The 27,954-nt window shown below is 34.0% G+C and overlaps 1 protein-coding gene across 1 annotated transcript in view; it reads right to left on the reverse strand.

The window, feature by feature from the left end:
* The window catches only part of LTN1 (listerin E3 ubiquitin protein ligase 1), a 47,722-nt gene that overhangs the window by 6,325 nt on the left and 13,443 nt on the right, over positions 1-27,954 (reverse strand). Inside the window, exons 7-26 of the mRNA XM_006908246.1 lie at positions 25,665-25,838; positions 24,905-25,095; positions 24,032-24,167; positions 22,433-23,242; positions 22,028-22,069; positions 19,350-19,539; positions 18,665-18,901; positions 17,771-17,924; positions 16,854-16,998; positions 16,177-16,363; positions 14,519-14,678; positions 13,551-13,655; positions 10,142-10,284; positions 7,981-8,116; positions 7,628-7,772; positions 6,561-6,774; positions 5,856-6,093; positions 5,578-5,652; positions 3,384-3,570; positions 660-831 (exon numbers count right to left, since the gene is read on the reverse strand). Coding sequence (XP_006908308.1) covers positions 660-831; positions 3,384-3,570; positions 5,578-5,652; positions 5,856-6,093; positions 6,561-6,774; positions 7,628-7,772; positions 7,981-8,116; positions 10,142-10,284; positions 13,551-13,655; positions 14,519-14,678; positions 16,177-16,363; positions 16,854-16,998; positions 17,771-17,924; positions 18,665-18,901; positions 19,350-19,539; positions 22,028-22,069; positions 22,433-23,242; positions 24,032-24,167; positions 24,905-25,095; positions 25,665-25,838 — 3,841 coding nt within the window. The remainder of the gene's footprint in view (positions 1-659; positions 832-3,383; positions 3,571-5,577; positions 5,653-5,855; positions 6,094-6,560; positions 6,775-7,627; positions 7,773-7,980; positions 8,117-10,141; positions 10,285-13,550; positions 13,656-14,518; positions 14,679-16,176; positions 16,364-16,853; positions 16,999-17,770; positions 17,925-18,664; positions 18,902-19,349; positions 19,540-22,027; positions 22,070-22,432; positions 23,243-24,031; positions 24,168-24,904; positions 25,096-25,664; positions 25,839-27,954) is intronic.

Raw genomic sequence — 27,954 nt, forward strand, 5'->3', positions numbered from 1 at the left:
CAGTCGACACTGAAAAATCTCCCTAGAAATAGCATTCTATATTTCACATGACAGGTCACAAATAAGATGAAACACACATTTTTAAAAGGAAGGAAAATTAAAGATTCTCTTTCTTATAAATAATGAAGTGTGGCCTCCTTTACTTTCCCCAGTGTTCACTGCTGTATTATACAAAAGTCCTAGAATATCTACCAAAATACTCACAAGACACAGTCCCATCTACAGAGCTCTAAGATATTTAAAAAACTACTCTTAGGAAATCACTTATAACACGATAAGACAGCTAGTGTTATCCCCTCAGCTAAAATCTGAGCTCCCGTGGTAAAGGATATAAACTTTACTTATCTTTTTCAGTTTCCTCAACTGAAGACTACTTATTTATAGTCCTACAAAATATTATCACATAACAAATATTTGTTTACGGAGCAAAAGAGAACAGCTCAACAAACTAGGCTTCAAAAATGTATTAAATTCTTAACAACCTTATCCACAAGATCTAATTATATGTCCTATTTAGAGAAATGTGGAAAATCTTGCACTTCAACATTCCCATAGCCAGGGTCCACCTTTGGGGCTATTCTCCACATTCCAGGGTAATGCATAACACAACCTGGCCTGAGCCTAGTCTCTCAGAGAAAACACACACACATCTTACTGACCTCTAATACTCAACTGGAGCTCTTCAGTAAAGAAGGTTTTAGGTTCCTTATTTGGGAGCTCAACAGACATCTCTGCATAGGTCGGATTTTCTGGCATAAGCCTGAACAGGTGATAGAGCAATTTATTCAAACTCTTTGTTTTCCGAAGGTACATCGAATACAGAGCCCGAAGCTGGTGGAAAGCAAAAAAAAATTGTTAGCAGACCCAATTAAACAATCAGTAGATAAGAATGAATCAAAGTATAACAGATAACCAGATAAGAACACAGTAAAAAAAAAAAAAAGCATTAATTAGAACACTTAGAATGACATGGAAGAGTCCTATGAAATAGATGCCACATTCTTACTTTGCAAGTGGGCCATCTGAAGGCACCGTTCCCTTTCCTCACAAACTAGCAGCCGTTTTCACTATTCTCTCATTATTTGACATATGCTTCTAATATCTTTCTCAAACTGACTCCCTGTTAATAAGTTACCTCCCCTTGGAGTCCCTGAACCACGAATACCTATTCACCATTCCCCATAGCTGTTCACTCACTCTCCTCCCAAGTCTTCCACACATTCCTTCCACACCATAGTCCTTAATCTTTCAAAATCCTGCTTAAAACTAATTCCATTTTCAGGGCTGACACCACCCAATATAAAACACCCCAGCATCCCTTTAGGACACAGCACAAATCAGTACTACAAAATATCTTGAGGTCTTCTCACAGTTGTTTTACAAATCAGGAAATTTCACATAAAAATATGGATTGGTCTCTTTTTTAAAAATATAAAAACCTGGCACCACTGGGTGCACTATAGGTATTTGTGACAGACCCGCACTTTAGGACTCTTTGTCCCTAAATAACAGTCGTCTTCTTTTGTTGGCATTTACTTTGAAGCTCTTTGGTATTTGTAGCTATTTTAAAATGATTTCTTCCACTATACCATACATTTCCTCATAGTACGTCAGACACCATTTTCATAATACTATGAATGCTCAAATACAAGGATCAAGCCATAGGATTTGGAATTTTTAATATATGTTGATCAAAGTAGTTTAACAATGGATTTCATAAATGTGTTTACCAAGTAACCGATCTTAACATCACCAATAAAAGGACACGGTAACATTCTGTGCCCCCACAGGTGACACACTGAGGACAAATCACACAGTGCAGTAAGCACTCCTACTGAAAATTAACCAGAATCTAATCATGAGGAAACAAACAGACACATCCAAATGGTAAGATGGTCTACCAAATAACTGACCTGGTGAGTGACAAGAAAGAAAAGAAAGGTAGGGAAATTACCAGTACAGAAATGTGACAAATGCAAACTGACCTTAATTAAATCCTCAACAGAGAAGGAACTGAAACTATAAAGGACATTACTGGACAACTGGGGAAATATGAATACAAATTAGATAATATTAACCCATCGAAATTATATTGGAGTGTAATAATTACATTACGCTTATGTATAAACATGTCCCTGTTCTTAGGAGATGAATGTTTAAATACTTTTGTTAAAGTATCATGATGTCTGCAACTTTCAAATAGATCAAAAAAGGAAAAAGGATACAGAGAAAGCATGGCACGTGCAAATGTAGCAACACAGTAAAAATGTGTGATTCTCGGAAAAGGGTATATGACTTGTCCTTAAATTATTCTTCCAATTTCACTGTAAATTTGAATTTTTTTCAAAATAAAAAAGAAAGTAGAATCTAAAAAAAATTAATCATACATAGCAATGGACTTTTAAAAACACATGTACATTACAGAGTAATTCCACTCTAGGTATACAACACAAGAGAAATGAAAACATACAAAAATTTATACATGGAAGTTGACAGCAGCTTTAGTCATAATATTCAAAGAGTGGAAACAACCTAAATATCCATCAACAGATGAATGAATAAACAAAATGTTGATACATCTGCACCAACATACGGCTTCTTTGCAACAACATAAATATAATTTAAACATTCTGAAAAATCACATTGGAAATGAATGCCATGATAATTTAGTCACACTTCAAATATGAAGTGATAAACTAAGTTTTTTTGTATTTACCTGTCAAAGAAGCCATACTTTATTAAACTGATTCAAATGAAATTTGATAGAAATTTTTAAAGAGGGCATCTGCCTAAAAAGAATTAAAAAAAAAAATTGCAGTAGGCTTTTCCAGTTTCCTTCCTAGATAATGAGGTCTTCCTAAACGTAAGACAACAGAGACATCTAGTGGCAGAATAATCTGGACCAAATTATTATTACAGGATATTTTCACCATTTAGAGACAATAATAGCTTGATTTACACAGGAAATGTTTCCTAGATCTTTCTCCAAACACTGATTTTCAAATAAGTAAATTCCCAGTGATATATTAACAAAATCTTCACAAGAGTCAGAAATTGGCCAAAGAAAAAAATAGCAAGATCCAATTCTTTTGATATTACTACTATGGTAGTACAAAATTAATTATACAAATCTTGTGTCCTGCATTAAAAGGACTTGGTGGCTACATTCTGTTAGAAAGAAATTGATCTACACGCATTCCAGAGACTAAAAAACTCTGTGTGTAAAAACTGTGAGAGGAAGGAAGAACAGAAATAAATTCAGCAAAATAGCTGAAGTTAGCCAGACAAGATTAGATTAAAGTGTCATTCCCTTTTTCATCAAGATAGGAAAAAAGAAAAACACATATAGGACAGAACTGTCAAAAGCTGTCACATTTATTTACCTGAGATGACGAAGCTTTGAAGAAAGTAAGTATTAATTTCCAAGTGAGAAGGTATCCCAGAACATAACAGAAGTCCTCACTCAGCGGCTTAATAGTAACTATCTGTCCAACAGGAATACACTCCAAAACATTTTCTAGCAAGTCCTCTTGAGTGCTAAGAAGAGACATCAGCGCTGCTGGCGGTGACCTAAAAATCAATGATGAAACAGCACAATTTTCTTCATTACTCATTCCCTTAACAAACTGACAGCATGTATAAACCTTTTTTAAAAAATCTTTCTTTTCCAAAAACCATTTTAAAAGTCCTCTTTTACATACTCAAATTTAACTCCTAATTTCACATAATGGCAATTACAGACTCTGAAAGACATAAAATATATTATATAAATATATATGATATATACATGAAAAAGTATATATATTTTTAGATTTATAAATATATGAATATAAAATATATAATATATAAATGTGATATGTTAAATATAAAATATTTAAAAATACGTAAATTTTATATTTGTGTATTAAAAATAAATAATAGGTTATAAAACTATAGACTAGAAGTCAGTATTTAAAGGTAGGCTCCTTATAGAAAACATCTATTTCATCGCTTCTCGGCCTTTTGGCTAAGATCAAATGTAGAAAATATCTATTTCGACCTTCTGTTTAATATATGAAAAAAAAAAAAAAGAAAAAATCACACACCTAGAGAAGATAAAATGATCAGACTAAAGTCCTTTAGCAAACCAGGAAAACAAGAACTACCAAGTCCTGCCATGTCCTTTATCATGCTGTAACGGGTACAGAGATTATTAAGACTGTCTTTTCAGGAAAGTAAATTTAACATTCACATTAATTCATGACATTAATTAAATTTCTTCTTTACTGAACTATTGCACATACTGACACTTTCAGGTGAGCTTAAGAAATTCTCAAAAAGTGAAATACTTCTGTAAATCTTGTCAGATTCTGTTCTCTATGATATCCCTTATGGCCCTTCCCCCAGCCCATAAACAGGTCTTTAAGCTTCTGCCCTCAAGTTTTTACCTTTAACACCACCATCTCATGTACCACCCCTTCTCTGTTCCATACCAACAGTCACGAGATCTTACCAATACCAGCTCAGGAATCTACTTTCACACTGCCCCATGCACACTGTTATGATTTCTGGGATGGTCTCTGCTCGCTTCTTTGTACAATTTATGCTTCGTACTATTGCCACGATGAGCTGGTGATATCACATCTTCAATCAAATAATGTCCCAAATCCTAAAAACTGTCATTTGTAAGGCCTCCGTTACCTTACGTACCCTTCCAGCTTTATCTTTCAGTATGCCCTCCCTGCCTACTCCACACAAGCTTGTTCACTTATTCTTTCATTCAACAAATGAGCACTACTCATGAGTCTGCTTTAGACCAGGAACCATTCTGGGTCTCATGAATATAGCTGGGAACGAGAAACAAAAAAAACTGACTTCACAGAGTTCTAGTGAGAGGATATAGACCAAAAAAAAAAAAAAAAAAAGTGGTGCCCACTCCGCATTCCCCAAGCACATCCTGAACACTCACGCCTCGACGCCATCACACGTCGTTCCCTTCACTTCTGTGTTCCCTGCCTTGTTCCCTTCGCTTCTGCTGTGTTCCCTGCCCTGCTGAAATGCCAACTAACTTGAAAGGTACAGCATAAATGTCTCTTCTGCAAGAAAAAGTCTTTCCTTCCTGATGCACAGCAGCTGGGCTCCTTTAACACACTTTCTATCCTTTCTCTTAGCACCGTCTTCTATTACAGGGTAATCTTGTCTTATGGTGGATTGAAAGCTCCTTAAGAAAAAGAATGTTTACTACACACTGTATTCTCTCCTCAGCATTTAATTAATGCTTTTCACAAAATGGGTGCTCAATATGTATTTGAATTAATCTAACTCTTTCCACAAAAGCTACCATGTTGCCAAAGAAGTTTTACTAAATAGCAACAAACTGAAAATAAGATTTAGGAACAATTAAAAAGAGAGAGAAACAATCTTTTTGAGTGAACTCTAGATTTCAATTTACATCTTATAGATACTTTTAAAAGATCTGTTGAATGAATAAATATACGCTCTATATTTAGAGCTTTGTGTTGTCTCAGTCTTCTAAAGCTATTATAAGTGAGATGAATTATAATAATTTAATAAAACAAATTATTTTAAAAAACTTACAAGGCTGGTTCTTCCTCTTCATCGCCGTATGACTTTAGATTATCCTGATCATACTGTGGTAATTCAGGCATCAACCTGGAAATTAGAACCTTATTTTAAATTATTTTCTATTACATTGTCCATTGTTAAATATCATGCTTAAGAGCAGAAAACCATGCAGGCAAGTTTACTTTTGTTTTCTTGCTTTTTTAACTTTGACTTTTTTTATGACTAAGTGCTAAAATTAACTATATGTACTATTTGTTTAGACCGCCACAACAATGATTCAGAATTCTTACTTGTATAGCATATGATAAACAGCAATTTGCACAGGCCGAGCTCTGAAGAGGAGTAATGGGGCCAGCGTGTTTAGCAAAGTCTGGAGATGTTCTGGCAAGTTTGTTTTCTGGCCAGCAACCAATCGTGCAGGGAGTTTGTGACTCAACAGCTGATCTTTTGGGATGTATGTTAATGTTTCACACATGGGCTTCAGCATCGCATTCTGAAAGGATGTTTCAGATGTATCTTTGCTTTCTCCTGATGACAAAAAGGAAAAAAAAATGCACATACCAAAACAAAATGAGTAATGCAGCTTGACTGATTCACAGATAATCAAATGTTATTTAAGAAAATGAAATAAAAACTTGACAAACATTAGACTAATCCTAACTAGAAACATGAAGTGAATATATATTTCAGATAATCTCAACTGTTCAATGATTTCTATTATATCATCCTTAAAAAAGAGAAAGTTCATATTATAAAGGACCTATTCATGTTATTTGAATTACTGTTACTTTAATTTGCAGTGGTCTTTCGCTACCTTGCCATTTTTCAATTCTTATCATAAACTGAGCATATATGATGCTTCTGAGATGCTTAGCTTTGTCTCTGGCTCTTTTACTATTCTGTACTGTTTTGACTTAAACATCTAAAGATTTTGTTTTGAAATTTTTGACAAGTCATTTTTAATGAATCTCACTATTATTCCCTTTTTCACTTGCCTGTAACAGTCACCAAAAGAGGTAAAAGCAAACTGTGGATGCCCTGGGAAAAAAATTCTTTCCATTCACTGATTAGATTTACAGGAAGCTTGCCAACCGCATCCAGAGTTGTGGAATCAAAAAAAGCACTGAGCTCACAGGCCAAATCACAGCTGACACAAGCAAACAGTTGAACGAGCGGAACAGAATATAATGCGTGATTCTCACTTGTTGTCTGAAGAAACAAAAATGAAATCAGTAAGCAGACTTCTATCAAAACATTGCAAATCAAGGCAATAGTCCTTTGCATTTCTCTAAATTTAAAAATAAGCCGTTGAAGTGTATAGTCTCAGAAGACATATATTTTATATAAAAATAATCTTTTCAAAATTAAATCTAGGAATTAGAATGAATCTTATATGGAAATGCTTTTTTATTTCTACAACTAAAAAATAAAAACATCAATTACTATTTACCAAATGAAATACATTAAAGATACATTTATAATCTTCTCAGGAACCCTACTAATTGGGCATTAAGTTATTTTAAAATAATGATATTAAGGTTCAATTAGGTCAAGTTTAAAACCTCAAACCACCAAGCTAATAGCAGGCAAAGCAGACATTCAACCTTGATTTGACTGACTTGCTGTGCTGGGGACCACAACTATTACACATCTGGTTGCTAAAAAGACCACTAATTCTCTTCGAATTTGCTTCATCTCTAATGCATCACTCTGGCAATACTGACACAGCATGTTTTAAGAATAATTTAATTAGAACCAAAAGTCCAAAAAACTTGTCATGAAAAGACAAAACCTGAAAGGGATGTTTTGCAAATATATTGAAATGAGTTAATGAAGAGAACAGTTTAACAGCAGTTAGGAGATATGGTCTCTGAATGATACTGACAGATGTTAAACCTCTATTATTTTACCATTCTGTGAAATGGGACAGTAAACACTATTAAGTGTTTAAATGTTTGCAAAGGCACCAGTCACAATCACTACTTAATATGATTAGTAAACAGTTCTGGTATAGATATGCAGGAAGACCCAACAGAGGTCCTGACACATCAGGTTAATTTACCTCCAACCAGGCCAACATGGAGCACACGACGAAGTCCCACTCGCTCTCTGCCAAAGGAGACGAGCAGTATTTCAGAAACAGGGAAAGAAACCGGATTATTTCTATATTTACTCCCAGTATCTCTGGACTGACTTCTGATAGATTACTGTGATAAAGACAAAAACAAAACAAAATAAGAAAAAACATTAAAGAATTATAAACATTCAATTAGAAAATCCTTTAAATCTTATTACTTATAAGACTGACTTAAATAGCTACCATCATATTACTCTACAAAATCGTGACTATAAGATACACAATTTGGGTCCGCGTTGTACATGGGGAGAGAAAACGTCATATAAAGTATTACCTACCAACTGAAAAGAAAAATATCTTCATGATCCTTCTTCCAGCATATTAGAATTTTTAATATACCATGTAATAGCTCTCCATCATCTATGCTTCTGGTTTGCAGACAAGAATTAAAAATAGCAAGATGTCCAAAACCTCCTAAAGTAAAATTCAAAATGAAAATTAAAAAAATTTAAATTGTACTGCTATGATACAAAAGAAAGATCTACTTGGAAATGGATCAAAACTTTTCTTAAGAAGTGCTGGGGGGCGGGAGTGTTAAGGGGCGCCAACCCTCAGTCGAAAATCTGCACGTACCTTCTGACAAACTCAGTCATCTCTCTGAACCCACGGGGACTTGGTTCTGGGACACCTGCCACCATGGACACCCAAATCTACAGATGCTTGAGTCCCTTATATTAAATGGCATAGAATAACACACAGTCAGCCCTCCACAACTGTAGATTCCCAACCATGGATCAAAAATACTCATGAGAAACCCAGGGATACAGAGAAGAAACTGTGTACTTATTGAAAAAAATATGTGTATACGTGAACCGGCGCAGTTCAAACCCGTGTTGGTCAAGGGTTAACTGTGTAATGCATTTCATCTTCCTTTGAAGGCAGAGAAAGATTGTTTTAATCTTACTGGCAAAATAGAAGAGACTCAATACAATCAGAAACAACTGATTTTCTACCAACTAAAAAGTATTTGTTAGCTAATTCTGTTCCATCACTTTGGCTGAAAGAGCAAAATCGATTGTCGAATATCAAAAACATTTGTCCTCCTTCGGGCGTCCCACCTGCCAGGTTTCTGCCCAGCTGTGCACCGTTAGTCTATGTGAGCGGCACACAGTGGTGTGACACCACAGCCCGGACTCCTGCCCCTCTTCCTCTCGGCCAGCCTGTGCAGGACAAATCACCTATACTCCCATTAGGCACTCCTCTATGTGGTCAGTTCAACTGCATTTCAGAACTCATTTCAGAACTGCAAATCCCAACTTAATCCCATAGTCTAAGACTATAAGTGAACTCAACAGCAAAGTTTAACGCCACAAACATTTACTTTTGACATCAGCTGGTTCTTAAGAGCTAATGGTACTTCCAACCACCCAGTTCAGAAATATTACCACAGAGTGCTTTCGATTATATTTCATTTCTCTCTTTCATTTCCATCTCCTCTCTTCCACTTATACCTTGAATTAAGCTCTCTTAACTTTCATTAAAACTAGTCTAATAGCTTCCTATCTGGTCTTCTACCCCCAATCTCTCTTCTCTCACATCTATCCTTCCTACTGTTGTTAAAATAAGCTTTATAATGTAAATGTTGATTGCCTTACTACTCTCCTACCTAATTCAGACCAATAGCTCCTTACTGCCTATAGCTTATAGTCCAAACTCCTTAACCCACCAACCTATGCCTTTATGATCTGCTCCCTACCATTTCTCAAAATCCATCTTCTTGTGCATTATAATATCCTTTGTCCCTTACCTTCTACTTTAACTGCCAGCTCAACTAAATTATCTTCATTCTTTTATGCTTCTGTATAACTGGAATGAACTTCTCAAATTATGGCCATATGGAAAATTATCCTTCAACACTCAGTTAAAATAGTTCTCTTTGTGAAATCACCACTGACAACTCAAAAATACAATGGAAAACTCCTTTTCTGCCACTCATGCACACTGGACATCTTTTTGTTATATCAGTTATCACATGATATAACTTTACGTATATCTGCTCTATAAAAAACACAAAGCCAGCATTCAATAAGGGTTTATTAAATTAACAAACAATTGAATAGATGGCAGTGTCCAAAAAAGTTTAAAATACAACAAAGCTATTTCATCTTTTGCCTTTATATGTTTAATCACTGATTGACTAGGTTGAAATGAGGCACAGCTAAAAAAATAAAGCTACAGATGAAAAAGAAGTGATCAGAGGGTGTTTGTGGTTGCAGATCTTCCCATAAGGCCGCAGCATTTCTGTACCACAAAATGCAATGACCACTCTCCAATGACACTCATTCTACTGACTGTGAGCTTATTAGGTAGCAAGAGTATAAACTAGGAATAAATCAGCTATAATTTATCTCTGCTAGATTTGGGTTTAGATATTAAGAACACTACTTTCATCTCAAGCAATAATCAAATCAATAAAATATGTATTACTAAGAAACTAACCATTAGTACTGCAAAGGTCTTCCTTAGTCCAGGCCAGAAGGGCAGGTATACATTGAGCAATGAATTCTTTCTTGTCTTCTTTTGACAAAAATGGACAGAGACTTTGAATGGTATGCATATTACCCTCCGTTAGTGGAAAAAAACTGTTTAAAGGAAAAGTATGAATGATATTTATTCTAAATATGCAGTTATTTCAGAAAATTCCTTTTTAGACCGTTCAAAAGGACTAATAATTCCACTATATAAAATAATCGCATAAAAAAAGTAAAAGAAACTAGGAAAAGAAATGAACAATTGTTGATTCTGGATGATGAAATTGTAAATTTTTTGCTGCTATTTTTTTTTTTACATGTTTTTATATTTAAAATGAGCATAAATCTTTTCCTCATAGATGATTTTTCTTAATTATACAAACAATACATAGTTATGCTCTAAGAGTCAACTTCTATACCTGAATACAAAATATTTAAGTTGTGTTACTATCACATATACTTTGTAGATTTTTCTATGTCAGAACATATAGGTATAAATTATTCTTTCCATTTTAAAGCTACGCAATAAATGAAAAACAAAAACAATATTTCATACCATGGATGTTATCAAAATTTAATTATTTCCCTATAAGTGGATATTTAGGTTTTATTCCCCAAATTTTTGCTCTTAAAAATAATGATGCAATGATGATGTCCTTGAGCAGATACTTTGCATATGTGCAAATACCTCTATAGGCAGGATTCCTAGAAGCAGAATTGCAAGATCAATTGTATTTAGGTCATTTCAAAATTCTTCCCAAAAAAGCATAATCAATTTACACTTTCACCAGAAATGTGCACACGTGACTGTTTTGCTGCACATTGAATGTTTTAAATTCCTGGCAATGTGTTAGATAAAATATGCTTCTTTCAATTTATACTTGTCATTATTAAGGCAAATTTATATTTCACATTTCATAAATGAATTACCTTTGACTATTTTATCTATGAATTTCCTGTTCAAGTCCTTGACACATTTTTCAATTTGGATTGTTTTAATGATTAACAGAAGATCACATTAATTCTTTGTTAATTTACAAGGGTTTTCTCCCATTTTGTCACTTGTCCTTTAACCTTTGTTTACTATATTTTTGTCAAACAGAAGTTTTCTTTTTTCCTTTTGAAAAATATTTAATTGTGGTAAAATATACAAAATTTATTATATTAACTATTTTTAAGTGTACGGTTCAATAGTGTGACAGATATTCACACTGTTGTGCAACCAATCTGCAGAACTCTTTTCACAAAACTGGAACCCTCCCCTATATCTCTTCCCCCAGCCCCTGGCAACCACCCTCTACTTTTTATCTCTATGAATTTGACTACGTTGGGTATATCAAATAAGAGGAATCATACAGTATGTCTCTTTGTGACTAATTTATTTCACTTAGCATACTGTCCTCAAGGTTCATCTGTGTTGTAGCATATATTAGAATTTTCTTCCTTTTTAAGGCCAAATAATATTTCATTGTATGTATATACCATATTTTTGTTTGTTCATCTGTTGATGCACGCTTAGGTTGCTAACGTTTTCATTTTTATGGAATCAAACATCTATTATTTCTTTTATGAATTCCGGGTTTTGTGCTTTGCTTAAGAAGATCTTCTCCATACCAGGATTACCCATCTCTTATTTCCCCTAATACTTTTATAGATGTGCGTTTTACATTTAGCTTTCATCTGGACTTTATTTTTATGTATATGTAAGTGAAGAGGTCTTGCTAATTTTTTCAAATAACATATCCAATTTTTCTAATATCATTTATTATTGATTCTCCTGATTTGAAAGGCCACCTGTATCAAAAACCAAATTCTCATGTATGCATGGACTGGTTCCTGGACTCTATATTTTATTTTGATTCATTGATTTGTCTATTCACCAATTTCATGTATTTAGTAGGGTAAGTCCTTTTCACTTTTCTCTATCAGAAATTTCCTATTCCTAAGCATGTTTCCTTTCTTTAAGACAGTTTGTCAAGGTTTTCAAAAGAATGTTGCTAAAATTTTGACTGAGATTTCACTGAAACTATAGATTGCTATGACCATTTCTATGATTTATCTTTTTCTTTTGTAATGTTTACTAGAGTTTATAATTCTAATATTTTGTTAATTTGTATATATTTATTTTGTTGTCATAGCAAACGGAATTTTTTCCTATGTCATTTTTTACTGATTATTACTGATAAGAAACTTATTGATTTGTTCATGTCAAGTATATATCCATCTCAGAAGTAATTAGTTCTAATAGTTCTTTAGTCAATTCCATTACCTTTATAATCAGAGAAAAAATTTTAAATGATGCTGAATAGCCAATATCAAGAGATAATATACTGTATGATTCCATTTATATAAACTTCCTAATTGATATAATTACAGAGAGGGAGAGCAGATTATTGGTTGCCAGAAATGAGAAAATAGGAAGGGAGGTGGCTGTGGCTATAAAAGAGTAACACAAGGGATCCTTATGATTAAAACTGTGCTGTATCTTAAACTGCACTGGTAGTCACACATGTGTGATCTACACAGAACACACATGTGAGTGCACATAAACCTGGTCAATATAGTGATTGGATCAATTTTCTTGGTTGTGAAATTGTACTAACGTTATGCAAAATGGTATCGATGGGGGAAAGGATACATGAAATCTCTTTTTATTTCTTACAACTGTATGTGAATCTTTATTTACTTCAACATAATAAATCTATAATGATCTCAAAATAATGTTTCATGAATTTTCAAAAAAGATTTAAAAATTGAAGTTTACTTTACAATTCTACTGTACCAGAACATATACATATCATTCCAGAATTATTCTTGGTAAATCAGTAAATTCAAGAATGTGCCTTGGTAAATTTCAGCTGAGTGTTTAATTTGAATGCTCAGCTTCTCTAGTATGATCAACTCTAGTAGATCTCTACTTTGTCCAATCATGCAATTTCTTTCTTTGTCTTAAGAATACATTTACTGCATTTGTAGACTACTTCAGTAGGAGGATCCTTATATAAAAGGAGTAACTTTCCCCATCACTCCCATACAGCAAATAGTGATAGAAAAAGGAAGTCAGGGTGGAGAAAAAGAAAGATGTCTACCAGAAAGATTTTTGGGGAAAAGAGAAAAAGTTTATAAAATTCTAATTGTTTAAAACAAGTATAAAATTTCACAACAAAATGTTGTAAAGCTAAAATTACAAAAAAAAATGTGTCTCAAACCTAAAGCAAGTGAAATTGTTTTAAAGTTTTTAATTCTCATTTCCTTTAATTTAATTTCTTCATCTCCTATACCGGTTTCGATTCATTAGAGATTGTTCATTAGTTGGTGGTTGCCAAGGTGACCAATTACAATAAATTACAAAGGAAAAACATTTTAAATAAGTATACCCTTCTTTTCTCCTATAATGCCTTTTGACTTCATCAGGTGAAACGCTTTGAGAAAGGATCAATTTAGCAATAATAAGAGACCACAGAGTGCCATGTTCCCTGGATCTAAAAAAGGAAAAAAAAAAAATCAATTTTGAAAGTGTATTTAAGATTTGGATTCCTGTTACAGAATTAAATGAATGCCCTTGTGAGGGTAGCAATTCACACAAGAGTTCTGCACCCAAACAACTGCCATTACTGAAAGGACTGGGAGCTTGAGCTTCCGACACCTTCACGCTGGCACTGAGCTCTCACCCCAAGGCAATCGCCAAGCCTCTCCGGTCCCAGTGGGGAGAAGACCTTAAAGGTCAGGCTTGAAGTGAATGGCAGCTGCAGCTGGGAGAAGGACACAACCCAGAAGACACTTCACTGAGTAAAGTTCTGAGAGTTGAGTATGCGGAGTGGGACTGGAGAGGAAGGCCTGTCCAGCCCGGGACCTCCGACACTGGGAAGCATACTCAAAATACTATTAGCAAGAGCAAAACTCTTAAAGAGGAAGCCGTAAAAGAGTTAAGTTCAACAAGCTTAATATCTAACGGCTGTAATCTCTAACGACTGGTTTGCATATCTACTTCCTTATCTAGGGGAGAGGGTTTGTGGTTATAATATTAAGATGCACCTGTAACAACATGCAAGATAAAAGACTGAATCTGAGGGCATTGGGAGGATGGGTCACAGATGACAAGTTAAAACAGCTTCTACAGGCAAAGTCCAAATATCTCTACAGGTAAAGTCCAAATATCTCCCCAGAAAAGTAAATCAAGTACTTAGTAACCACAAAGTATTTATCATTAAGAATTGGGGTTAATTTAGACCAACTCTTTATCTAAAAAATCAGCATGAAGAAGGTTTACATTTTACAGAAACAAAGCCATAAACTAGCAATTAAATAGTCATTTAAAAAAATGGAAATTGAAAAGGATTTTTACCTGTTAAATAGCAGCTGCAAAAGGCCAGAAGGATTACCAAGTCCACATAAGTTATCATATGTAATACTCATTTTTTGAAGCATTTCACAAAATCCAGTTAGAAAAATAGGTGGATTGTCCAATTCTTCACACCATTGCAGTGAATAGAGCAGTTCTGCAACTACCAGAATGGATGACACATTACCAAGTGCACTTTGGGGACAGACCTTTCAATCACCTTCACTTCTCTGCCCCATTTCCTAACACTGCTATGTCCACTAATCTCAAAATATCTATGAACTAATTTTTAAATATGCTTTGAGATATTCAAGGTGATGAAAATTCATAACGTTTGATACAAAATACCACACTTCTCCCAAATCTTACTTAGTGGTCCCTTTTCTGGTTAGTTAAGAATGTGACAGGGACCTTAATTATCAGCGATACTGAATAATCTTCCTACTATTTTTGCCTCGAATGGTAAGAAGTGCATACAGGATAAACAACTAAGATATCCAAAACCTGAAATGAGAAGTTCAAGCCAATGTGTTAAGAAACAGGAGACAGAACAGATACAGTAAACAGGGCATGGACCTCAGTGACAGACTGCTCGGTATTCAAATGACCTGTAAGCATAGTTACAATTAGGATACTACAGTCCACCTCATGGGACTACTGTGAGAAGTAAACGACCAAGTATCTATTACAAAACCTGGCATATCGTAGGTTTTTAATACATAATTAGTCACAACTCTCTTTTATAAAGCTATGTATGGTATGAATTTTGGACTCAGGAACTTCAGACCTGTTGTAAAATCTAATCCTATCCCTTACAAACTAAGTAATTCTAATCAAGTCAAGATAAGAAAAACAGTATTTAGCTGATAGGACTAATGAGAAGATTAAATACATAATGTTGTCAGTTTGTAATTACTAATATAATTCACAAAAATAAGTTATTACAAAAATTATTACTCTAATTTCCATGTCTGCTTTTGGAGAGATTCATCTGTGAGCAATGTATACTGCAGGCTAATCTCTTTACCCTTAGCTGAATGTGGAGCTGGCTTATCAATCAATGGAGGTGTTCCAGCTTTCTTCCACAGGGCACATATTCTCCTCCACTAATAACTGTGTTACAGCTGAAGGCTCACAAACAAGACTGACACAGAAATTGTGCAAATCCATACTTTTCATATCACCTTGTACAGGTCACAGTGCTAACCAGAATTCTACACCATTTCCTAAATCCTCTTAGGTTTCAACATTTGGACCTCCACTTGCCAGGAAAAAATTATAGCCTAATGAATAGAAAGGTACAGTGGTTCAAAAATTAACTAAAAATTCAGAATTCTTAATGAGACACCAGACTCCCTTAACCATTTTATTCAGGGTTATGTGTCATAGGACCTGCTTAGATTGATGTCATGCCAGCTTGAGTAAATGATCTTACACGAAATTCTGCTCAAGAGAGAACAAGATTTTATCAAAATTTTAGTATGTTTCCATCCAATTTGCACTTTAATATTCATCACTTAGTAACCTCAAGTTTCTCAAGTTATAGGAGCTAAAGATTCTTGATTCTTTAAAGATTTAAATTGCAGTATAATCAGAATTATTTCAAAATTATATATTATTTTAAAGTCCACACTTATATCTGAATGCTCATAAATACTTACTTATTTTCTCGAGCTCATTATTTTCTAGGACTATTTCCTTTTTCAGTGCAACCAGTATCATTTTGCTCAACAATGCTGAAGTACACAAATGGCTGGGAAGCTTCTTTGTATCTTGTTCTTTAAAATCTGTTTTGAAACACTCATAATTCAAACTCAGTCTTCCTTCTAAAAGGGGTCTATGCAACCACTGTAAAAAGAATAAATTATATACAGAATCATTAGGTACTCTATTTACCACCTATATAATTAAGACAAGGAACAAAATAAAGTTATTAGAATATCTTCAACATGTTATTAAAATAACTCAAAAATGAAGTTATTACAAGTTCATCAGTAAAACCACAGAAACCTAGAAGTCCGGTTTCTACTAAAGGAAATTATCAACATGTACATTTCTTTAAGACTCCTAAGTACAAAACTAGGCCTTAGTCGCCTTGTCCCATGGCTACTGCTAGTGTCAACTGGTGTCTTGTAAATAGCAAACATACAATATACAAGCATTCAGAGGCATAAAGGCAAAGTAAGATATTCATTTCATTTACCTTTTTCTTCCCCAGAATAAAACAAAAGATGTTCATTTCATTTGCTTATTTTCCTTCAACAGAAACAAAAATATTTAAGCCTGTATGAAATCCGAACTTCAGAATGAGATATGCGCTCTCCAATTTCAAACATACCTGCATAGGAAGAGACTGTCTCATCTTTTCCCATTCACTGTCGTTTGGCATTACACTTCCAATATAAACTGACAGAAGGTAAGTGTCTTCACTCTCTAGAAGCTTATTCAGCAAATCCTCAACAGAAGACAAGAGGCCTTGAAGACTAAAAAGAATGCAAAGAACTTAACTGTTGTAGTTAAGCCATCCCTTATCTGAACAGCCTGGTGCACATTAAATACCCTCTGGCAGATAACAGCTTACTTCAACAAAAAAGGCAAACAAAAATAAAGATAAATGGCCCTTCTACTCCACCCCTCTCAACACACACAAAGTCAAATTGGGGATTTAATCCAACATTTATGATTGAATTGAATGCTGCTTCTATCTCAGAATGAAGGGGACCAGACCTATTCAGATCAGATATTTCTGAAATGCAGCTACCTTATTCCATGAAAAGAACACTGTGATCAGAAAAAGATTTGACTCAACCTCAATAGCCTCTGGATGCATTCTCCTAGTTTTCACTTTCATATGTGGATTTAGGTATGAGATGTGAAATATATTTATAATTGAACATTTTAAAACCGTGGCTGTCAGACTCCCAAAAAACAAACACTAAAGATCACTATGTGTGCTGGCCGTGAGAGGTTATAGTTACGATCCGCACCAGCCTAAAGCAGAGAATAGTACCACCAGCACATCACTGACCATAAATTAGGGCTCAACCAGATATGCTATAAAAAAGCATCCTTCAATTAATGAGCTTAAATGGATGATCATTAAAATAACTTTCGGAAAAATCTGGATCTTCTCTTAAGAGTCCTATAGATTTCTTACATAACAAATTATTTTTCATAGGTAATCCAACTAATTGTGGAATCTTATTTAAGGATAGTGACCAAGTATACTGTGCAACTGAGCACAAAAATAGTTACCTTTTGATGTCCAAAGATGAAGACTGAACTTGGTTCTTCAGCCAAAGAGCAGACAAACGTAGGAAGGTACTCTGGTTATCTGAACTGCCGCTTTGATGGACCAATAAATTCACACCAGAGAGCCAAGTATTTTTCAGTTTACAGACAAGAAAGTCTAAAATCAAGATGTCAACAGTAATTTATAATCCCACTGAAGTAACTACAATCAGTACAAAATGTCTGAAGGAACTCACTGAAGGTCTCAGATTTTTAAGGTACCATTTAAAAAAGAAAACAAAAATTACAATTCAATTGTCAAAATAACTATGTCATAAATATGCAATAATACAACCTACTTCATGCCATTTAAATGTAAAAATGGTAAGATTCTTAAAGTCAGCTTTTTTCTGCTCAGAACATATTTACAAGAGAGTTGTTCTTTTAGAGATGTGAGAAATAGTATACCTTTTCTAAATAGAGCAGTACTAAAGGGTTGGGGAGGAGGGCTCTCTACCAATGGTATTTTTTAATATTCCTTGCAAAAGTTTTTAACCTTATATAAGAGAAGGAAAGATAAGACGTTAACATCCTCCTTCATGAATGCAGAAACTGAGGCATGAAGAAATTAGGCAGCTTGCCAGGGCTTACTGAGTGAAGGGGCTAAGATTCTACCTCATCTATCATGGCCCCTTCCAAAACTGTTTCTTTGCTGTCAAGTAAGAACTTTAGATATGATGTCTACGTACATCGATAACTTCGTTCCTAAAGCTACAGTGTTTAAGATGTGTAGTCCTTTGCTCAGAATGGTTTCAACTTTCAAACACATTATGATTCAGTTAACAAAGCCTGGTTACTTATACCGGGAAGGCCAGAGCCAGAGGTTCCCAGCAAAACATCTGAGCAGTAGGCTCTTACCTGGCAAATGTGATTTTTCTTTGCTCTGAGCACACAACTGAAAGAGAGTTAATAATAAATCTTCAGATGATGGCAGTAACAAGCATCCTTTTGCATTGAAATAGTTAAAGGCCACATCACAGATAAAAGACACTGAAGAGTCATTATTTTCAGCTTCTGACAATTCCTTTGCTTTGGATAAAGTTTCATGAAGTTTAACAATAATTCTTTCAACATACACTTCACCAATCAAGTAATCTAGAGGAAAAAATGACAAAAAATAAAAAATATTAATGGTATAATTTTGAATACCTTACTTTAACTACCACTTGAGCCTTTCCATGTGTTAAAAAAAGGTGTTTGTATATTAGAAGAAAATCATATCAAAAAATCGATCTGTTCTCATATAAAAACGCTCATTAAAAAAAGTTTTAAATTAAATTTAAAAATCAATGCTCTACAAAATTAGCATGAACAGCTTTGCTAAATTCAAAACCCTTTAGAATATAAAACAAAATATTAAATGTCTCTCAAGTCATGCTACAAAGATTGATAAACATTTAGGGTGCTTACGAAATTAAGATATTTGAATGAATTATGTCTAGTTATTCTCAACCAATAATATGCAAACTCAGCAGCATGCAATCTCCTCAAAAAGGGAAAGAATTATTCCCTACTGAAAAACAAAAGTCTTATTTTTGCCTACCATTTTTAACATGTTGGGATAATACCAAGCTTAGAAGAGTCCATCTTTCTGAGAAGTGAGGTTCAGAAGACACTGTAGATTCCAAGTCCTTATTGCAAAGATGATCTGCCAAGCTTACCAACTTCTCTCCGAGAATATCTCCTTTTAGCCAAGGAACTACTAAAGCATGTTTATCTGAACTGGAACATGCCTAAAACCATAAAATTAAAGCAAAGATTAGAAGCAAGATCAAAAAGTATATCTGCCTAAGATATTACTTGTATTATATATTACCTCCCTTCATGATACGGCCCTAACACTGTCCCACACTCCTCGTCCTCAAGTTCTAGGGCTGGTATCCCACCTGTTCCCCAGTAAGCCTTGCTACGTACACTTCCATGTTTTGCTCATGCTATCTTCCCAACCATAAATATTCCCTCTTTCTCTACTTACTAAAATCCCATCCATTCTTTGAGAATCAGTACAAATCCCACCTGCTTTATGAAGTCTTCCCATCTTCTCCAGCCCATACTCTCACAGACTCTCTCTGAATTCCTAAAGCACTTACTGGATTGTATTATCATTTATAATGTTTCATCTGTGTATGTCTTGTTTCCAATGAGATTGTGAATTCCTTGAGAGCAGAGACTATCTTATACTTCTTTGATACCTGCTATCAACACTGCAGATATGTTGAATGGACAATGAATGGCTGAACTTTGAGGACAGATTTTTAAAATGCTCTACAGATATTAAATTTGTTAATTTTACCAAAATTAAAGAACAATTAATATTAAATAATGGTAAGTGACTTCAGTATGAACAATGGGACTTCTAATTATTTGCACGAATTCTCTGAAATAGTTACTGAGGCCAGATATCTGACAGCAACTGGTTTATTTTCATGAGGTAGAGAAGCAAGAATAAAAACTGCAAATCCACCCCCAAAAGCATGCTGATCCATGTTCCCAGAGCTTCTTTTGCTTTAGGGCTGAGAAGAAAGGAATTTGCAACTTGGTTCATTTCAAAGCAATCTGGAAAAAAAAAAATCCAAGTGTGGATTGGATAGTGCCTGAAAAACTATTTATCCTTATCGTAGGTAACCAGAGCTTTTATTTTCGCCCACGCTTTATCACTATTCTGGCTTTATGACCTTAGACTAATCTCTTCACCAACCTGGGCCTATTTCCTAATTTGAAAAATAAAGATTAACCTAGAAAAATCTCTAAAGTCCTTTTCTGGATACAAATTTAGGTTTGTTCTTTAAAAAGGTGACTTTAGGGCTCCACTCATAAAGTATGAGGTGACATAAAAACAAGAAAAAAGTTTAAATGGCTATAAAATTGGCTTTCCTAATATAGTTTATCAAATAAAGCCAATCTATTTTATAGAATCCTACAGAATCCAGAACATAAACTTCTGAATAAAATGTGTCTCGGGTTAACAAGACATGAAGTTCAACTCTTCAATGTTTTATGCTATTGACAGAGAGGATCTGCCCAGTTTGAAGGAGATGGGAAGCTAGTCAGCCGTGGAAGTGTAGGAGGCAGATACCAGATATAAACTTCCAACACTGACCGCAAAAAGAACAGTCTTCCAAACACATTTCTGAACTACATGGCAGGTGTCTTTCTAATCTGGAAATAGATACATCAGTCTTCTCTTAGCAGATAATTTTAACTCCCCTTACTCTGATTCTAGCTCTGTCAAGCACTTGTCTCATAATTTGGCTTTACACATATCCTGACTATGGAGAGAGAAGGCACTGGATAAGCTAATGCAAATAATGTGCCTGATAAATTATAATTCTCATTGAAAAATAGTAAATTAATATTCTGTATTTTTTTTAAGTAAACTATTGGGAAAAATGGGGAGTTACTGTGTAATTGGTATAGAGTTTCGGTTTTACAAGATGGAAAATTTATGGAGACTGGCTACACAATAATGTGAATATAAATAACAATACTGAACTGTACACTTAGAAATGGTTAAGAGGGTAAATTTTGTTCTATGTTTCATACCATAATTTTTAAAGAGAAAAAATAAACTTGTAAATTAAAGAGTTATCTGTGTAAAATTTAAAAATGATACAAAAATGCTTAAAAAAGGTGGGGAGAATCTTAGGTAGCTAGTCATATAACATTGCCATGGTTGGAAGTATGGCTAGTTACATCATTTACATCTTCATTAGGAAAGAATCCTTAAGCCATTTTTATAACTTTTTCCAAAACTGTTCATGTTCCTTGATTTATTTTCATTATTCATATCACCAATTTTCTTAGTCAAGTGGCCATCAGATGAAGGCTGGAAGATACTAATTTGCCTATAAAATATTCCAGAGCAGGGCAGACTTAACTTCCTAATGCGCTCTAGCCAAAGCTAGAACCACTCAGTCCACTTCTACAGAAGAAACCTGTAGCCTTAGTTTAAAAGATAATAAAATGTTTACCTTTCCCTTTGTTACCTGCTAGGGAAGAAATGGGATTTTCCAGAGCCTGTGGTTCGCTCTTCCCTGATATTCCTAACCAGAAAAATTATACTACAGAGACAAACACCAAATATCTTCCCAAATCACGAGAAGCTATAATAAACAAATTCTCTAACACAGACACCTGACTACATACCTGTATGCGAATATGACTGGGGTTTTAATTTTTCTATGCCCATAAATACGAAAAGAAAAAAAATCCCTAAGATACCTTTTCAATGACCTGAAGAATAGAATTCCATTTCAGATCCACCTGAAAGAAGAAAGAGTTAGAATCTGCTAGAAGGAACAGTAAAACATTTCCCAAGCAAACAAAGTAATCACGTAACCATTACAAAACTAAAATTTTAGTTAGTCCAACTTTAAATAAGCATGGACTTAAAGAATCTATACCATTTTATTACTACCAAGCTTTTGTCATCTTAACGTATTTACTCAACACCTACCCAGAGGTCTCACACACTTCCCAAATCGTAATAAAAAATATATTGTCTTTAAATTGACATAGTCAAGAAACAACCCAAAAAACACCCCCACAGAGGTCTCTTTCTACTCAACTACAATTAGTGTGCCAGTATAAACCATTACAATTTCAAAAGATATACAACAGTAATACCTTAGTTAGATCATCCAAGACAACTTTTCTCTCTTTATTATTGTCACAGCAACGCAGGGCACTGTACAAAATGTCCACCAAGAAATCAGCATCCTTCCTTTCATCTTCATTTAGCCAGCCTATTACTTTCTGGTATAAAAACTGCACTGCGGGATTCTTTTGTACAAGTCTGGCTATTTCAAGAGTTTTGGATTTGATGACACTCTGTTTTTCATTACCTAGTAGCATTTTAAATACTTGGGATGAAGAGAAGGAGTTGAGCAGAGTGGAAAGAAACCTTAGATGTTGCTCTGACTTTTGTTCATTGACATAATTAATGCTCATCTCTGCTAGTTTGCAGACCAAGTCTTCCAAAGGCTTTTTCCGTAGTGGAGATATAAAGTCCGAACCATTATGGGAGGGAGGAGGTTCAGCCATTAATTTAGAGCCTTCACTGTTCTCTCCTTCTGAGGAGACACACTTTCCGTTCTCTTTATCATTTTCAGGCATCTCATCAGCAAACCTAACCTTACCAACTTTCTTTTTATTTGACTTCAATGAGTTCTTTGGCTTTTGAAGGACCTGCAACAGGTTAGATACACCCAAAACAGACTTAACATCAGCTTCTGGCTCATTGATTTTCTCCACACAGATCTCTGATAGTCTCTCCCAGAAGTTTAGTAGCACCTTCTCCAAGTTGGGAGCCATTTTATCATCTTTTTCCATATCTGCTTTGGCCTCCCAAGAACTTAAAGTTTCTGCTAAATGATCAAATAGCTGCCCATCTTGCAATCTTGGGTCTTTGAGAACTTCATCAATAAAAGGAATCAACTAAAAGAGAAGGCGAAATACACAAGTTTAGCTTTCAGGAGAAATAAAATTTAAACGAGCAATTGGTAGAACATAAATTTTCATATTTAGTAAATAAAAAGACATGGATTTTTTTCCCCCCAGAACTCTGAAAAAGTTTATTTGAAAATCGTTTTTGTATCATATAAAGAGCTTAATTATTTCACTGTATTTCCCCTAAATGAATTCCTTTTTATGATATAACTGACCAAGATTATTAACAAATAAAATTGTATTCTCTGCATTTTCTGAACTTATTGAAGTTATTCTCCTTTTCTTTCTAAGCCAATATTAAAGACATATAGGACCAACACAATTCAGAACCCTTTTTAAAAAAAATTACGAAGAGAAGTTAACTATCTGAGATATCAACTAGGATAGGCTTATATAATTTCATTAACTAATTTTCTATCATCAGGGACTATATTCCAGAACCTGCTCTCATCACTGGTTCTAAAAGCCAAGCACAATTGTTCACAAAAAAATACATGTACTTGAGTATTTTAGAATAAGATAATTATTGCATAATTTAAACTTAATACAAAAGATCGCAATAGCACCTTCTAAATTCTGTTTTGCATTTCAACTATCTAAAACAGTCAGGGTATGTACATCTAAGACTGACTAGTACTCAGACATTATGGTATTATGCTAGCAACTATGAAATCTTTACAAGGAAGGCTAATTAATAAAAATGGCAACAAGACACAATGAGCTTGATTCTTCACGGTCAGTGTGGAAAGGCATTGCTGATATTCACATTATAAATACCTGATCATTGACGAGCATCTCTTCAATTTCTTTCTCACCTAAGTTTTGCTGCATTATAAAACGTAAGCATTCGAAAAAGGCAGATATTACTGCTGAGCACTCTGAGAAGCTGGTTTTGATTCTCTCTGTTGATAGCCTAAGAAATAATAAATAACTGTGGCTTACTCTTTCATGAAAAAGAAAATAAACAACTCAGAAACACCAAAATAAAGACAAAGAAAAGATCTCATCCAAAAGAACAGGATTTAAATAAAATTCTTAAAGTAAAAACTAAGAAGAACCAAAATATGGCCTGAATAGAAAATGAACTTGAAGAACTGTGAAAAAAGCATATTTTCAAAAATGTGTCAACAAAAGATAACAAATACTTATGGTCTATCCATGAACCAATCGACCAACAAATTTGAAAAAGAGGATGTAATAAAATAAAAAATAGTGTGAAAAAAATTTTAAATCATTAAAATCAGGTATCTCATTTATTTATTAAGTTCAACGAATACACTGAAATAATTTTTTTAAGTGTGACTTTAAGCAGCTGTTATATAAGTTTACAGAAGTTTTAAAAACTTCATTGGTTCATTTTCTGCATCTATATTTATCAAGACACACAAAAATCGCTCATTCGAGAAATGGCCTGCTGCCATCAAAGGGCCTTACCATATTTATCTCACTTTCTGCTGCATGCCACCACGGAAGCCTTGAAAGTACCCAAGGAAAAACATTCTAATTCTCTGAAAACTTTAAAAGTGTTTAATGAAAAGCAAAACAATCGAGAAGTTTAAATAAGAAAGATAATAATGTATATGTCATTATACCATTTATAAAAACAAGAAAAATCTCTTGCTTTAAAGATCTAGAATTTAGATTCCTTACCCTGCAATGAGAGAGGTGAGGAAATTTTTGAAGAAGTCCAGCTTTGGATCTGTAATGGACTGAGGGAGTTTGCTGATAAATGGCAGAAGATAAGGATAGATGACAGTTGCCAGACCTCGACCACCTTCCCGAACCATAGCTGACAGCTTGGGAAACACACTTTTTTTGGCATTTACATGATGCCAACAGTCCTAAATGAAGAAAATATTATAATAATAATTAGGGAGTACAAGTGTATTTTTCTCAATTAAGAGAGAAGACATATAGGTCTCAAAAATAAAAAATCAAGTATTCTACCTAAAGAGGCTAACATCTCTCACCGCCATTAAGAACTAAAACTCTGAAATTACAAGAAACTTATTACATATGGTAATCATGTATGCCACCTACTTCCAGGATAATATTCATCATAAATAATTATTTAACTTAAAATAATGCTATAAAACCTTTCTAAAAGGGACAGCAATATTTAATCTTAAATATAAGATTCAGATATGGCTACTTCAATGGGTCCCCTCCGATGTAAAGAATAATTGATACTGGCTAAACGGAAAGTAAAATAAAAACTCTATGCCATTTTATAGTCAGTTTAAGATTTATACCAAGTTTTAGATTATTTTATTTCCAAGAAAGCATTTTTCCAGTAAGTTTTAGATATTATAATCTGATAGGCTCTCTCTCACATGATATCTAAAGAGGTTTCTGAAATACAGATAAGACAAGTATTCCTAGATGTACTAACTGTGCCTCTCTTACATACCTCAATAGTTGTAAGTGTATAAAGTACGGCTTCCCAGAGGGCTGGGCAGACAATGGGGTCACTGTCATCAATACTAAGTAGAACAGAGGAGCTCACTTTGGATGCTTCATCTTTCATCAGCCGTGGAATACGCTGGCATAAAGCAGAAACTAACTCAAAAAAAGCGGAGCGGATCTAAAAGAAAAAACAAAAAGCTGAATTAAATGAAAGCCTAGTAAGACTATGATAAGCTTTTATTTCTAGTAATGGCAGATAGGTTATTCATGCTGACTCGGCACTCCCCTTAATAAAACTCCGAAAGTGAAGGCAGAAAGAATTCAACTTTCTATTTCTTTGGCTGCAGCAAACATAAAACCTCTCTAGTGGCAGAAGTCTTCATCTAGGGCCTCAAATTATTCCTATGAATATACTAGCCAGTTAAATATAGCCAAACAAAAAACAAGATACTATGAGCCACTATCAGCAGAAACCAAAGATATCTGACACTTTAAATCTTAGAATTATCAGTTACAAACTCCATATCAACAATGCTTATTATATTTAACGAAAGTTTAAAGATATTGGAAGAAAAAAAGATTCTTAGAAAAAGCATAGCAGATCTGAAAAAGAAGCAAGCACAATTCCTAATCCAAAAATAAATAAGAGTTCAATTCATTATTTAAAAGCAGATTAAATACAGAGAAAGAATCAATGAACTGATGATAGAGCAAAACTATCCACCAAGTAGCATGGAAAGACAAAAAGATGAAAAACACCAAGGAGTGCATAAGAGATATACAGACAGAGTGAGAAGATTAGCATGTATGTAGTCTGAATCCCAAAGGGAGAGAAAAGAGAGAATGAGGCAAAGGAAATATCTGGAGAGAGAAAACAGCATTTTGTAGAACCAATGAAATGTACCAATCTATGGATTCAAAAACTACAACAAATCCCAAGCAAGATACATAAAAATAAATCCACACTAAGACACATAGTGCAACTACAAAAACAAAACAAAAAAAAGCACAGAGAAATTTTAAAAGTAGCCAGAGGAAAATAACAAACTACCTTCGAAGAAAAGACAGTAAGGCTGATAGTGGACTCTGATAGCAACAATGTAAATCAGAATACAGTGGAGGAATAATATTTTTAACAAAAAATAACCACTAAAATTTAATCCTGTACCCACTAAAATAGCTTTCAAGAATAAGAGTGAAATAAAAACATCTTCTGATAGAGAAAAAAAGATTTCACCCCCAACGAACCAACACAAACAAAAATCCAAAAAATACTCTCTATATAGAAGGTAAATGATCCCAGATGGAAGGTAAGAAATAAAGAAAGAAATGAAGAGCAAGCTAAGCAACAAATACGTAGGTAAATCTAAGTGAAGACTGAGAGTATAATAATGTTTCTGGGATTAAAAAAAATAGACAAACTATATTTAACCCCACAAAGTATTTTATTCCTGCATATTTTATATAAAATATTGCCAAATAAAAGGCAGCAGAATATTTAAAAAGAAAAACATAGAGCATGACTAAGTGTGTCTCTTAAATGTCAGGCTGGAAAATCATATGATCAAATAGAGGTATCAGAAAAAGCAATCAAGAAAATTTCAGCATTCACTTATAACAGAAATACTTAGCAAACTAAGAATAGAAAAGAAATCTTGAACTTTATGGAATCTACAGCAAGCATCATACTTAACATCGAGAGTCTACAACTACTTCCATTATAGTCAGAACACAAGAAAAAGATGCCTGCTATCACCCCTTTTACTCAACACATTACTGGATGACCCGATTCATACAAAGAGACAAGGAAAAGAACTGGAAAGTAACCCAAATAACTACAATTGTAGCAAAATAACAGGCTATAAAAATATTCAAAAAGATCTAAAGACAATTAGAACAGAAGTATGAAAGGGTTGTTGGATATAAAATTAACATACAAAAGCAGAGTATTTCAATAAACCAGTACAAACAAAATAGAAAATGTAATTGAAAAAAAATTCCGCTTCACAATAGTGACAAAAACCATAAAGACATGTTTGGTATAGAATATATTATACAGTATTATTCCAGGATGCAAAGGGCCTAAAACAGCCCAAACAATTTTTAAAAAGAACAAAATTGGAGTTTCAAGACTTACTATAAAACAGTAATCATCAAGAGAGTGTGGTACTGGTGTGAGGATGGACATATAGATAAATGGAACAGAATATAGAGTCCAAAATTAAAATTCCACATACACAGTCAACTGAATTTTGACAAAGGTACCAGAGTAAGGAAACAACTGTCTTTCAACA

This window comes from Pteropus alecto, unplaced genomic scaffold (assembly GCF_000325575.1).
Source record: "Pteropus alecto unplaced genomic scaffold, ASM32557v1 scaffold81, whole genome shotgun sequence".
NCBI classification, from domain to species: Eukaryota; Metazoa; Chordata; class Mammalia; order Chiroptera; family Pteropodidae; genus Pteropus; species Pteropus alecto.